Here is a 14756-nt window from a genome sequence, read left to right as displayed (position 1 = left end):
ATCAATAATCAGTAACAAACTTTCCATATTTAGTATTTACAAATTACATCAAATCTAAATTGAATAATACCATAGCATTACATTCATGATTCATATTGATTCAAATATAAAAAATTAAATCTACCTGCTGCCACATATACTGCTGCATTATCTGTGATTATTTGCACCACATTCTCTATTCCCACCTCCATGACAACATTCTCCAACATTAAAGCCAATGTGGCTGCATTTTTCACTTTGTTGGAGGCATCGACAGATTTCCAAAACACCACATCATCTTTGCAAGCAATCAAGAAGTTAATAATGGTTCTACTTCTTCCATTTGTCCACCCATCAGATAAAATGGTGCAGCCATACTTCTTCCACTCTTTCTTTTGGTCTTCTATCAACAATCTTGCCCTACCAACCGCTTTGTCAAGCAACCTACAAAATTTAAGTGTAATATTAAATAAAGTGTAAGTGTTAGTAAAAAATTAGGAAATAAGTTATAACAATTAAGATTTAAAATATAACAATGAACTAAAGTGAATCTCAATTATTTACAATTACTAAATAGTAAAATACTAACCTTCCACTCATATCCTTGCGATTAGGCGGCTTGTACCCTTTGCCTGATATTGTCATTGCATTCACCATATTGACCCAATAGGGACTATCAGCGGCATTCATTGAGATATTGTTGAAAAACCAAAAATCAGCTGCTGCAATATCAGTTTGCTCATGCACCTCCTTAAACCATGCAGTGCCCTCTAATGATGGCTGTGCTCCAGGTGTGTTCCTGGGCACAAAATAACCACCTATCCCTGATGGGGATCTGGATGGTGATGATGAAGAAGTAGGAGATGTAGAAGAAGTGGAACCGGTAAAAGAGAAATTTTGTTTGCGGATCCGTGGGCCACGAAGAGATCCTGGTATGTTCTCAAGTGCTTCTTCTTCCTCTTGCATATCAAAAGGAGCTCCTTCAGATTCAGCTATGGCTGCCCTCATAGCTATTTTTGCCCTCTCCCTATTCAATTTTTTCTCTTCAGCAGCTGCAAGTAGGGCATGGATGAATCTTTTTTCTTCATCAGTTACCTTGAGACAAGGATTTGAGTCATGTTTCTTTATGCCTGCAAGGTGGTATTTGAGGCGGTTTATGCCTCCAGAAATAATTCTCTCACAGGGAATGCATATCACCTTCCCAATATCATTTGGATTTGGAGCTTCATAGGCATACCGCCATGCCTTATCTCTTGCATTTTTAGGCCGAGTGCCTATATATCCAGATGGGCATGGTGTTTGTGGCCACTCTTCTTGTGGGTTTGTCATTTTTTTAATGGTTGACCATTGCCCTACACATAAATATATAGAGAAATGAATAAACAAAATTAGAACTTAGAAGCTAAGGTTTCAAATGATTCAAACTTCAAACTTGAACCATATCCTTAGCAAACAACAAACTTCAACCATATCCTTAGAAGCTAGGGTTTCAAATGATTCAAAATGATTTTAAATGATTTGAAAACATTTACAAAAAACAACAAAAACAAAAGAACATTTGTTATAAAACTATAAAAAGTTTTCAAACTATGATAAGATGAACATACCTGGAAAGAAATTTGTCTTCTAAAATCTGTTAGAATCCTCTACAATCCACTCAAATCCGCCTTGAATCACTTGCAATCAGCCAAGAATGCCTCCAAACCTTCTTCTCTTCACTCCTCAAGGTTCTAAACAATGCAAATACAAGAAAGAATGAGAAAAAACACACTCACTGCCGCTTAAATCCTCACAGGCCGCGTTCACCAGTAAACCGCGAGTTTTTAGGGAAAACTCGCCGAGTTTTTGCCGACTACTCGCCGATTACTCGGCGAGTTTTTACCAGTTTGCCGAGTTTTTAAATCGGCGAGTTAACTGGTTAAAAACTCGCCGAGCTAGGAAACTCAGCGAGTTTTAAAAACTCGCCAAGTACTCGGCGAGTTTTCCATCTATGGGCTCCACAACCATCAAACATCAACATCAACAACAACAAATCTGTCTGGTGACAATAAAGCCCAAGATGCCTATTTATTCTTTTTTCTCCACTTTCTCTAGAAACTTCTAGAACATTATTTTATTTTATTTATTGACTTTATAATATATTTTATAATTCAAGTCACTTTATTAAAATAATTAAATATAAAGTTACCTTTTATATTTATTTATTTGATAACTTTATAAATAATTAACTTAATACCACTTATTTATTTAATTAAAATAATTAATTAGTGATCCTCATAAAATATTCATTATTTTGGACAACTTAATTAATTAAATTAATTAAATCAAATTACCTCCAAAACGGGGACATTACAGTCTGCCCCTCCTAAAATTGCTTGTTCCCGAGCAATCTCAGCAACAAGCACCATTCTCCTCCACCTGGATCCCAAGTGAAGACTTGTGTAATGTCTCAATCATCACCAAACAACTCTTGTAGCACAAGCACAACCTGTTGAATCAACTCAACCCCAAAACTGTGATGATAAATCTAATGCGCCCATACTGTTGGAAAGCCACCTCCCATTGCTTCCCATTGTGCCACTCTGATACCTCCCATCTCCAAAATGTAGCAAGTCCCCAAGTCCTGAATCAAATGGTAATCATCATGAGAGAACAAAGTAGAAAACCTGCCAAACTTGGAATCACCATCTGAGATCGGAAGTAAGTCACCAACCAACAAGTAGATAGCTGCCCTATCGTATGAAATAGGTAAGCAATCCAAAGATGAGTTGTAGATGCCTTCATTACCCTCCAAGGACAACTCTTGGGTGGCTGATCCACTAAGAGTGTAATCACTAATATCAACGTCCTCCTCAAAAGAATGATCAACCTCATCACAAAATGCATCCTTCCCTTGAGCAAGGAGTCTTCTAATGTTATCTACTCCTTTTTGTCTTGCCAAGTTGGAGAGATTGACTTTTTCTTTCATATCTTGAAGGCATTGTCTTGCCTTGGCAGCCACTAACCTAGCCTTCTTGGCCTTCCTCATCCACTCATCATTCATCATTTCGGACCTTATAATCTCTTTAATGCCAAAGTACACAAAATCAGTCCTATTGATATCTTCATGTCCTCCAATGGGTGTAGTGCTGCCATCAAGAAATGATATCATATCTTTGGCTTGTTCGTGATCACAAGCTTCCTTTTCATGAGAATGATAATGCACTATGTTGCTGTCCTCAAACCAATCTGTTATGACATCATGCCATTGTAGAATGCCTTCTTCATTATGTGAAGAAAAAACACTAGTGGCTGCTCCACTAGGTAGAGGATCAAATTCCCTCCAATAGACTTCCATATGAAACAACATTTTTTGAACTACAATCTAATTCTTTATCATGATAAGAAGGAGCAATGTTAAACTCACCTATTGAAGCATCACGAAAAACCATATCTTCATGTGGATGCTCTAATAAAACTGATTGGTCTTCAAACACCTCTTGCTCTTCTTCATCCTTGAAGTTCTCCTGAAGTATTGTGTGCCCAACATCTTCCTCCAAGTTGGTCTGATTTTTGTTCCCCCCTAGATTCGGCTATATGCTGGTCACCAACTACTGCAAACTCCTTGTAGAGGTTTCTAGATACCTCACTTGTAGAGACCTCTTGTTCTTCCACCTTAGACTTTTTAGAAATGGAAGTCATATACCTTGTAATTTTGTCTATGGTTGCTGGTGAGAGCAATCCAGCCATCTTTTTTTGATTTTGTATAAGCTTCTCCAATTTTCCCATCATGGCATTTAACTGTAGCCTAGGAATAGCCATAATGTCTTTGTTCTTCACCCAATAGGATGGCAGGAGACCACTCTAATACCACTGTAATGTACCTGCTCAAATCTGATTGAAAACTTTTGATTTTTGGCCTTGAAAATTTTGTCAAACACTTCACATACGAGGGTCATATGACTGATATAAAATTTCAGTTTTATTTAATGACTCTTTTCTTCAATTAACATCAATGAGAATGCTTGCAAGAAGACTCAAAATTGACTAAACAATGACCTAACATGAATGTGCAACTTATTTTGACAATATTCAATGCATATATGTGACTGAAACTACTTGCAATATGCAGCTACAGCAACTAATAATTATGACAAACACTTTGGATGCAACCTAAAATGGCATTAATGCACTTACAGCCGAGTGGCATTAATACAAACACTTGGTATGCAAAATTATAACATTATTTATGCCAAAAAGAGAACTTACAGCCAATTGGCATTTTGTCAAACAATTGGCATGCAAACTAATAAGCTGATCATGAATGATAAAAACATATTCAATTAGAACTATGTCAGACCAGCAACTTATGTCTCCTTTATTGCACCTATAATGTCAATTACAATGCTAGTATGAAATGGCCAAGACTCTTGGCATTACAACATATGCAAACTATATAATTTTCTGAGCACAAATGCAGCCTTAGTATGAAATCTAAAATGCAATATATATGCAACAATTGACTTGAGAAACCTAGTACACAAATTGTAGAAGAGTTGGAGACTTGATTGTAACACTTGATGATGAAGACCCCACCAAATGAAGAAATCAACTCCCTTGAAGTGTCGCCCCTATTCTTGCCAGGCAATACTTTAGATAACTAAATGCAAACTCTAGGCTCCTTGAATTTGTCCTTGAAATGATTGTCTTGGCGATAACAATTGAATGCAACAATATCCAGAACCATAGGATGCTTCAATGATGAGCTATGAACCAAAATGTCTTGCCAATGGTGCCCTTTTTGTAGTATATCAAACCATTGAAATTATTTACCAGCAACCTGATAGCTACTCCAAAATACGCCAAAACAATTGCCAAGCTCTATCAAGATGAATGCTCAAATACCCAGAAAGAAACAATACTCGAATGAGGCCATACAAGCGAAAATCTGAATATGATATGCAAAATTGTCCTCCATTAAAATCTGAAAAAGACTGGCAACTATAACAGCAATGTGCAATAAATGAAATTAACCCAATGATGAAATTCCAAAGCTCCAAAATGCCTCCAAAATCTGCAATAGATATCCTCAAATTGATACCACCAAAATTTGGCCAACGGCCATAAAAGTTTGCTTTGAAGTACAAGTAGAAAGTCTGAAGCAACTTCCTCAACTTTGCAATAATTCAAGTGATATTTCACACCCTCAAAATTGCTCACCAATTGAGGGTTTTCATTCTCAATGGCCAAAGACAACTGTAGAAACCCTAGGCTCCACAACCATCAAACATCAACATCAACAACAACAAATCTGTCTGGGGAGAATGAAGCCCAGGATGCCTATTTATTCTTTTTTCTCCACTTTCTCCAGAAACTTCTAGAACATTATTTTATTTTATTTATTAAGTGACTTTATAAGATATTTTATAATTCAAGTCACTTTATTAAATTAATTAAATATAAACTTACCTTTTTATATTTATTTATTTGATAACTTTATAAATAATTAACTTAATACCACTTATTTATTTAATTAAAATAATTAATTAGTCATCCTCATAAAAATATTCATTATTTTGGACAACTTAATTAATTTAATTAATTAAATCAAATTACCTCCAAAACGGGGACATTACATAGAACCAACTCAAAATCACATCTAGAAGTGACAAATCCATGAAAAAGTCAGACATAATATTAAAAAAGAGGTAATCAGTTAAGTGTGGCACTATTCTAAGGTGGTGAAGCCGAGTCCAAAAGCTTCCAATGTCTTAAGAAGTGGCAGATACTCTAGAAATCTCCACAAAACAAGAAGAATTGCTTAAGTATTCCTAAGCACATGCTAGGCTTGGCAAAGCGAACAGAAAAACCACTCAAAGTGCTAATCCATGCCAAACACATCAAACAATAAGGCATGTTTCCTTAGTGGTTGCACCACCATAACCGGCAACTGAACTTTAAACAAGGAATAAAGCCTTATGAATTCACTCCTAGATTAGAAATGAGTTTTAAAACTTCTAAGAATCAGCACTCAAGCTCAAACTAAAGGTGGCAATAAGTCATAAGACAACTCTTAAAGGATTTGAAAAGGAGACGTAAGCACCATTCTGACATGGCAAGAAAATACAAAAGTTCCAGCTTCATAAATGCAAAGGTGTCAAGAGTTTAAGTGATCTATACCATTGCTTTAACTTAAAAAGAAATAAGCCTATGGCATGCAACATGAAAACTTAATGGCATAAGCACACTATTTTGACCTTTTAATAGCATTGCCTCATTGCAATGGGGACCACTCTTTTTGCTTGGCATTAGGAGTCAATGTTCTAGTTTGCCTTAGTCTAGTGGCAGTTTTGGAAGTGTTCCAAGATAGTGAGATGAGTTTGAGAAACTATTGCCCACTTAGAAGTCAAGATTAGATGAGAAGATACGAGTGGAGCTGTGAGAAGTAGGCAAGTTGAGTTAGAAGTCTGAGGTCCGATTAGACAATGGCAAGCCCACATTGGAGTTCAAATTTCATCACCTAGAGAGAGTGAAATCCAATTGGAAGGATGAGAAGTTGAAACCAAGAGAAGTATGGTGGGAGAAAGGCATAGTGTGTCTAAAACCATGATGAGAATGATGAAGATAGCTATGAAGTGAAACTGAGCATGAAAGCATAAAATTTTGAATCTTTTGAAAAGAAATGGAGAGAGAAAATATGAAAAGGAGTGGCAAGATTTATTGTGATACCCCTGCTTCTGGAGTAAATCTAACAACAAATAATAAGGTCTCTCTAAGAAATTATAAGGTTTACTAGATAGGGCTCATTGGGGAGGAGGCAATGAATAGCAAGGAGCACAAGAATACTACACTATATCAAGATAAGTTCTACTTCGAATCATTCTTATCACTTTAAATGAGATATTATGATTATCTAAACTGACGAATTTACATTGTCGATCTAACCTAAAGTTGAAATTGTTATTTCAGGATCAATGGAATGGATATCAAAATTGTAGAAACCAATCACATAAAATCAGAACTGCTAGAGGGCAAGCAATTTTGGAAAGGGCGGACTGTGATGCCCCTGCTTCTAGAGTAAAATCTAAGAATAAATAATGATTAAATTTGGGAAAAGAATTTATATATATATATATATATATATATATATATATTATAAAAATAAATGAATATGATTATGTATAATCTATTAAATCAATGTTATTATAATTCGATATAATATATGATTAAGATAGTAATAATTACAAAATAATGATTAATAGTAATAATAATATAATAAAATTTTGAATAATATTATAATATTAAAATTTAGTAATTAATAATCAAATTAATCAATAAAATAATGAAATAACCCTGTCTAGTTATAGCTTAAACAAAACATCAATTTCTTTCATTAATCAACAATCTAGTATTTTGTCAAACACTTGGCAAGCATTCTCCAATACTAGCATATGATATAAATTGCTATGGGCTGAACTAATCCACAAACTACAAATTCCCAAGTAGCAATCTTGTTAATTTAGTTCCAACTCATTTGCAAAACTTCTACTAGCTGAATTATGATACTAATTTAGTAATGAACAAAGAACAATTTCCTCATTCAATGTCATTGCACAGTAGTAAACTGCAGATTCATTTATTTATATCAATTGAAAACACAGAACCTGTCATAGAGCATCCAATTAAATTCTGAACCAAATTACGGCCTCCAGTGTCTGCTGCATGAGCCTCACATAGGATAGTGGAGTTCCAAAACCAAATTGCAAACCTCTAGGTGTTGAACTCAGCCCCACTTCAGCACAACATGGGCTCCCAACCGTCAAAAGTGATTGCAAGCATGAAAAATAACACCAGTTGCTGCTACAAGAGAATATGGCAGCCTTCAGCAACATAGATCTCCTTAGACACAGTTAGAACGGTAGGAAAAATTAGCAAATAGTTTTACCTCAGCAACTATTTGCAAAGCAATCCCAGAATTAAATCTTAGTTTCGAGTCTACAATACTTCAGCTATAGATCCAATGAAACAACCCAGAATTCAGACCCTTATACTTCAGCAAGGGCATGAAAATCAGAACTCAAAAAAAGCCACAAAGGCAACAAAAGTAAATAATTAATCAAGCATGCCTTTCTCAACAAATGAGCTTGTATTTATAACCTCCAGATGCCCTTTTTGTTGCCAAAATGTAACTTTACTCAAGAAGCTTCACCACGCAAAATTAATTAGAAGCTTCCATTAGATTCTTTCACTTGACTTGGCTTAACTAATTAATAAATGGCTCTTTCCAATGATAACTCAACTCTCAACTTAAGTGAAATTATAAAGTTAAATTATAACTTTATAATAAGCCATTTAATAAATTAATATTAATTTGGCCACTAGAAATATAATAACTCCCAAAATACTCATCATTTAAATATGTCGTTAGAAATAGGAGTCATACCTATTATTTCTCCATGTGACCAAATGCACTTTCCAAAAATAGAAAGGGTCCATCTCGATCAACACCCAACTTATCATAAATAGTAAGTACACAAAACTAAGCCCGAACGAAGTTTGATCTAAGCCAAACGAAGACAAACTTGTAGCTTACTAAATTGTGAAGATAAGACCCTCCCAAGCCAAGCCACTGCCTCAAAAGACCCTCTATCCACAATAATTAGCCTACGAGGATCACAATAGTAGGCTAATCCCTGAAACTCTGATACTGACATAAATGGGGACATTACAAATAACAGTAATATTGATATAGTGACAATGGAGACTACAATATTCATTAAAATAATAATATATAATAATCAAGCACATAAACTACAAGTAACGAATACCTATCTTCTTATTAGTGATGATCCTACACAAATTGAATTAGTCTATAATATCCATGAGATGAGATTATTAATTCATATATATATAGCAAGAAGACCCAATAGTTCTGAAACCGTCAACCATCATGGATAGAACACCAAGAATTATGAGAACCCCTTTTTGTATTTGAAACTTATATACGCATTCACAAAAGGTAGCAGTCATACATAGAGGACGAGTGCTAAGATCAGAAGCTTGAGACTGGAGGGTAAACGTCACAGTGAAATCGAAGAGATGGAAGGTGAATACATGCATTGGTCTGATCTCCTATGGACTGAGCAGAATAATACCCAGGAGCAAATGAATCTGATCCTGGGCAACAATTACCAAACACAATGATCTTACTGAAATCATGGAGAACTAGTGATCCATCGGTGACAGATATTCATCAATGATAATAACATTTATCCCAAACAGTGATCAGACATATCTATTATAATCATCAAATTGAATAGATCAATCATAGCCATTAATATTAATTATCAGAACTGTTATTAGTTACCTAAATGAAATGTTGTGTCCTCATTATGTGACAATTCCATCTCATATCACATGTATATAACAAGGATCGTATATCCAAAAAGGCATTATTCAGGAGAGTGAGAGGAATACAAAAGAAACTATATTCAGCACAGAAACTATAAACAAGGCTACTGCAGTAAGAGGATAAGACAAGGAAACAGCCAACACATGCCCTGAGAGTCGGTTTCCAAATGTCATAAGTTTATCATAATAAACATCGGGTGCATTAGATTGGAGACTATCACAAAATCCTTAGTCCATAGTTTGGAGTTAATCAAACAACTTATCCAAGCGGCAACTTGGACTGCAGAGCCTTATTTTGTCCAACAGAGACGACTCTACCTATATTATAAGAATAGATAATCAGATCAACGTGAAAAAACTCATCCCTGCTCATTATTCATTCTTGACCTTAGCTACTAGTCAGATACATACAAATAAGATCAGAGACAGTAGTAGAATTGGTATAGCCATATAATAAGAATGACAATTGTATAAACTGGTCTAATCTTTATATTTAACGTTTTTAAAATAAAATTATCATTTCAAATTCATAGCAAGAAAAGAGAATTCAAGGTAATTGTCCCAAATTTTCAAGTTATTCCAAAAGGGGACATTACAGTTATGAAGTTTCATGAGGGGGCGTCAACATTTTTTAAAGCCAAAGCATGACACAAACTTTACAAAGTTGTGCCTGGAGAGGTCAGCATCTGATCTCCCCAGGTATAGCCCTGTACTTGGACAGGTCAGATTCCAACCCTCCAAAGTATAGTGGGACTTCACCCCAAAATTCAGCCCCTTTTTTTTGGTCAAATTTCAGTTTCTTATGACTTCTTGCATAAAAATACAAGGATTTCAAGGTAAAATCAAGATTTTTCACTCATACAAATCTAATTTTAGTGAGTTGAAGACCATCTTTTTCATGAAAACATCACAAGCAGATCTGCAATCAAGGAGAAAATACAAGATTAAGATTGAAATGTCGATGAAATCAATTTCAAGCCATGATGATGAAAAAAGTTGAGGGAGGAATAAGGCTGTTTGAAGACAAGACCGTAACGTATTGCAAAGAAAATCGCCATGAAATTGGGACTTGGGGAGGCTAGACTCCAACCTCACCAAGTCAAGCTGGGACATGAGACCCCAAAATTTATGCCCATAAAACTTGACATTTCTCAACTCCTTTGGCATTGTTGTATTGAAAGATAACGGTTTCAAGGTGAAAAAACAGGATTATTCATCCCAAGTGACGCTTGGTTTGGGTATAAAGGCATGGAGATCAGATCTGTGATATTGGGACTTCAAAATTGAAGAGAAACCATGGCAATTCAATCAAGAGAAAGAATTTGAAATCAAATCAAATCTGAAAGCAAAGAAGGAAAATTTGAAGTGCAAACCATTGTGAGAGACAAGGAAGTACAAGTCCATGGAAAGGCGAAGGAAGCTTAAACATGATGTGGTCGGATTTCAAACACCTCATGTCTAAGGCCGGATGCAGGGGTCAGAATCTGACCTCCTCATGTCCACTTTTGGTACTTGACACCTCAAAACTCTGCCACCCTTTAAAGTTTTAAATCTCCAACTCAACCTTGAAATCAGTTTACACCTTTCCCAAATTCAATGCATATATCTCACCAAGTTGCTTAATAAAGGAAATGTTGGTTTATTTTAAAAGAAAATTCATTCCAAATAATGTCATGTCTTGTTAACTTTATGAAGGTTTCTCTCTTTTTTTGCAAGGGGAAGTGGAGACTGTTGTGGGTGGAGGGAGATTATGGCCAAGATCAAAGGAGATGAGCAAAGAAGAATTCAAGAGAAGGAAGCTTCCACTTCAAGGATTCGAGTATAACATGGAGAATTAAAGTATCTACAAATGGCAAGTCATTCATCAAAGAGGACAAGAAGAAGACGGTTAGAGCTCAAGTTTCAAAGCGAATATGCAAATTCATGATAAAGTGCCAATTCATGTAGCAAGATCAAGGGCAAAAAATCAAAAGTTTCAAGTACAAATAATTTGTAGCAGATAGAGAAAATTCTTGAAGATGAAGTGATTTGGGAATATGGACCATCACAATTGTTCAAGGACTTATAAATGTTGAGTATCAAAAGATATTGATGAGTGTACAAGATAAGCATACTGAGGTGGCGTCCATTCATCTACGACCAATCACATCATGCCAAGTATACATATGGAGTCCACTTGACATCTTCACCTAACCTATTGCCTTATTGGTCTACATTTTAATTTTCTCATTAGCCCACAAGGTGGTGGTTCTATTGGAAAGTTAGGTAAAGTACTGAGAGGGGTGGGTGAACTAGTACCACAAATTAATTCAACCTATTTAACCTTTTAACCATAAACTGATAGTATTACTGATGTGATATAGCTTGTTACCTATTGACAAAATATAAAACTTTCAAAGTAATAAACATCAACATAATCAGATTACACATTGTTGGTACACATATGGACCTAGAATTTAAAACTTCAAGTGCAGAAGTCTTGAACCACTTCGAACTGAAGTTCGAAGTAGTTCGAAGTGGTTCAAAATAGTTCAATTCGCTGGAACAGGTTCAAATAATCCTACAGGCTTGTTGATTCAATGTGGCTTATTCTTTGTTCAGAAAAGTTCATGTGATGTGATAGGTTCAAGGCAGTCCAAATCAGTTCAATAGTTCAATAGTTCGAAATGGCTTGAAGCAGATTGTCCTGCAGGTTCATGATCTGTTCTGAAAGATCCACATGTACAATTCAGTGGTTTGGTTTCAATGATTCATTCCCAGTTCAGAGCTGCAATCTGTCAATTCACAAATTCAAATGGCTGAGTTTAGTAACTTGACTGGTGCCAATTGGTCTAGAAGAAGAAAATCTTTCACACAGGGCCAAATGTGATTGACCACAAGAATAGTATATGGAGGTTTCTTTTCTATGTGCAGTTGTCAAAGGTTTGATTGCACTCATTCTTCATGGCCCGTCAATCACTATATGCAGACTCAGAGACAAGCGACACATATGCAATAAATATACACACTTGAAGACAATTGCCCAACTTCAACGCATGGCAGGATTCAAATAAAACTCAGGTATGATCCTAGTGTCAAAATGACGGCAGCATATATATATATCATAAGAGACACCTGTAAAGTGTTTGAGAGAATATTGATATCATTCACAGAAAAACAACAAATTTGGCACTCTCCTAACAATTAGAATAAATGTATTAAGTGTCCACTTCCTCTTTATGGTTGCGTGGAGGTTTTCAATAAGAACGGTGCATCTAGGGGGAGGATTCAAAACCTATTCCCAATGCAATGATTCCAATGCCATGATAAGATACCACGGGTAAGCACGGCATGCAAAACATAGCCACTAGGGAATCGTGGATCCCAAAGATTTTCATATCAATGGTGGGAGTATGAAAGCATACATTTTTCATGTCCAATGCAGAGTTAGAATAATATGCATGCACTCGAGGTTTGCAAGATACGAGCTTCCCATGGTAAATACTCCTCACCGCAGAGTATTTGTGGCCTTGTGAGCGGTTTTGAAGAACAACATGGTGTCGAACTCCTTAAAGGTGGTGTATCCTTACATGGTCTGTGATACTACCATGGAAACCTTCTCTCAGTCGAATTCCCAATTCTTTCAAATATGGGAGAATGTTCACTTATCCCCTCCTGTCTAAGGAATGATAAAATTCACAATCGATTGTAAGTGATCAGCATACCGAGGCAAGAGTTGAGTTTTAACTATTGGAGTATCGACAGTGTGTACGAAAGTTGTTTGATTAAATGCAAATGAACATACATCATGAATATTGGAACTAGTTAAGAATCTCGAGCCTCCATCAGTAAAAAGATCGATCTCTCAAAGCCAATAAAAGTATGGAAGACGACTGGCAGATCAACATCTGCATGGAATCAAGGTACCTTGATTTTCCTTAATCGGGCTTGGCTCTGTTAAAGAAGATTGTTTCGAAAAATAGAAGAAGCAACTATTAATGGTATGCTATCGAATCAGGTAAGGAGTAAAACAATGAAAACAAGTAGTTCAGTTCCAGAAGAAGAGCATCATGCAGAGTACAATGGTTCTAGGCATAGCGAAAAGAAATTTTCTTTTACTCCCTATCTCACACCACAGAGAACTCCAACACACATGGAAAGCTGTGGTATTAAGTCCATTATATGCGCAAACCAAATTTCATTAGTGAATGTCATTTTGGGCATGCTAAAAAGGGGATACACTGAATTATATCATGTTGTTATTGAATCGATTTTGGTAGATTTTCCTTCAAAAGATAAACAAGAGACTTTGATGGTGATTGGGAAGATATTTGGTGTGCAGATCAAGTCATTTGGATTCGCTGGCACAAAAGATAAGCAAGCAGTTACAACACGAAGGGTTACCATTTTCAAGCAGGATATATCAGTCATCGAGGAGCTACACACTGCAAAGGTTCAATTGATCCAAACTATGAACCATCTTGAAAAGGTTTGTGAACTAGCTGCAAGGGTGAAGCGTTATTTGAGGTTTTACATCAAATTGATTTTCATGGCATTAAGGAAATTGATTGCATTAAATTTCTGATGAGATGACGAAGAGAGTTAAGGACTTTGCTTGCAGTAAACATATATCGCTATGCAGAGGTCTGGTGGCCTAATAGGCTACTCAGTTTGAATCCCTTGTGCGAAAGCAAATTCATGCTTATAAAAATGCTTCTGCAAAACCTGTGAAAGTATTTTGCATGGACACTTCAGATAATTATGTGATTGATCGATCAGTGTAATCTAAGACATCGTTACTACTTTATCTCAGGCTTTTCTACAGAGCAATCAACCTTTATGGTCATACTTGACCTATGTTCATGTGAACTAATGACAATGGCTATAGTTTAAAATCTGAATGAAGTCTCATCCGTGGTGAGTAAAATATCAAATTCAGACATGATGGCCAAAAGATGTGGAGGTATCAAAAGCTCAAGTTAAGCTTAGCCAAATTATATGCTTATAGTTTGAGGAACTCCAATCATCATCTAATGAGTTGAAGCCGTGTGGCACAAAATGCACAAGAGTATATAATGTGAATGCCATCCATTAAAGATCAAAGTACAGACGTAGCTGCTCAACTATGATTACAGAAGATAATATTAGTGATCTGTGCTCTAGCCTTCACTGTAAGTGAGCATCATTGTTGATGACCATAACATTATGTGGATTCGTAAAAGTATATTGATGGCAACATAAAGGGGTCAGCTTCTCGAATAGAGCATTAGAGAATACATATAAATGAAACATGATAGAACTAAGTGCAAGCAAAAACCATGAAAAACCCAAGAGATGTGGTGAAGAAAAGATGTGATGCCGTTAAGCAATGACATGTGGAGGATTAATGTGCAAAGTGCAGAGATTCT

At 35.8% G+C, this 14756-nt stretch overlaps 2 protein-coding genes across 7 annotated transcripts in view; both read right to left on the bottom strand.

Annotated features, from left to right (window-relative positions):
• Positions 1 to 14756, bottom strand: part of LOC149544673 (acyl-CoA thioesterase II) — a 313792-nt gene that overhangs the window by 265756 nt on the left and 33280 nt on the right. The window lies entirely within an intron of this gene.
• Positions 84 to 1319, bottom strand: LOC149544675 (uncharacterized). The gene is made up of 2 exons (XM_089795244.1): positions 569 to 1319; positions 84 to 423 (listed from the first exon to the last, which is right to left on the bottom strand). The coding sequence occupies exons 1-2, from the start codon at positions 1306 to 1308 to the stop codon at positions 84 to 86; spliced, it is 1080 nt and encodes a 359-aa protein (XP_089651370.1). The 5' UTR covers positions 1309 to 1319.

Source organism: Cupressus sempervirens, chromosome 8 (assembly GCF_028749045.1).
Source record: "Cupressus sempervirens isolate cs-2001-9-10 chromosome 8, ASM2874904v1, whole genome shotgun sequence".
NCBI lineage: Eukaryota > Viridiplantae > Streptophyta > Pinopsida > Cupressales > Cupressaceae > Cupressus > Cupressus sempervirens.
The sequence above is the reverse complement of the archived record's forward strand: the minus strand, read 5'-3'. Positions and strand labels throughout refer to the sequence as shown.

Bases quoted from the DNA above. Each gene is read 5' to 3' on its own strand.
- LOC149544675 (XM_089795244.1), bottom strand. From the start codon at position 1,308: ATGACAAACCCACAAGAAGAGTGGCCACAAACACCATGCCCATCTGGA. The intron at 424-568 runs GTTAGTATTTTA...TAAATTTTGTAG, and splicing joins CGCAAGGATATGAGTGGAAG to GTTGCTTGACAAAGCGGTTG.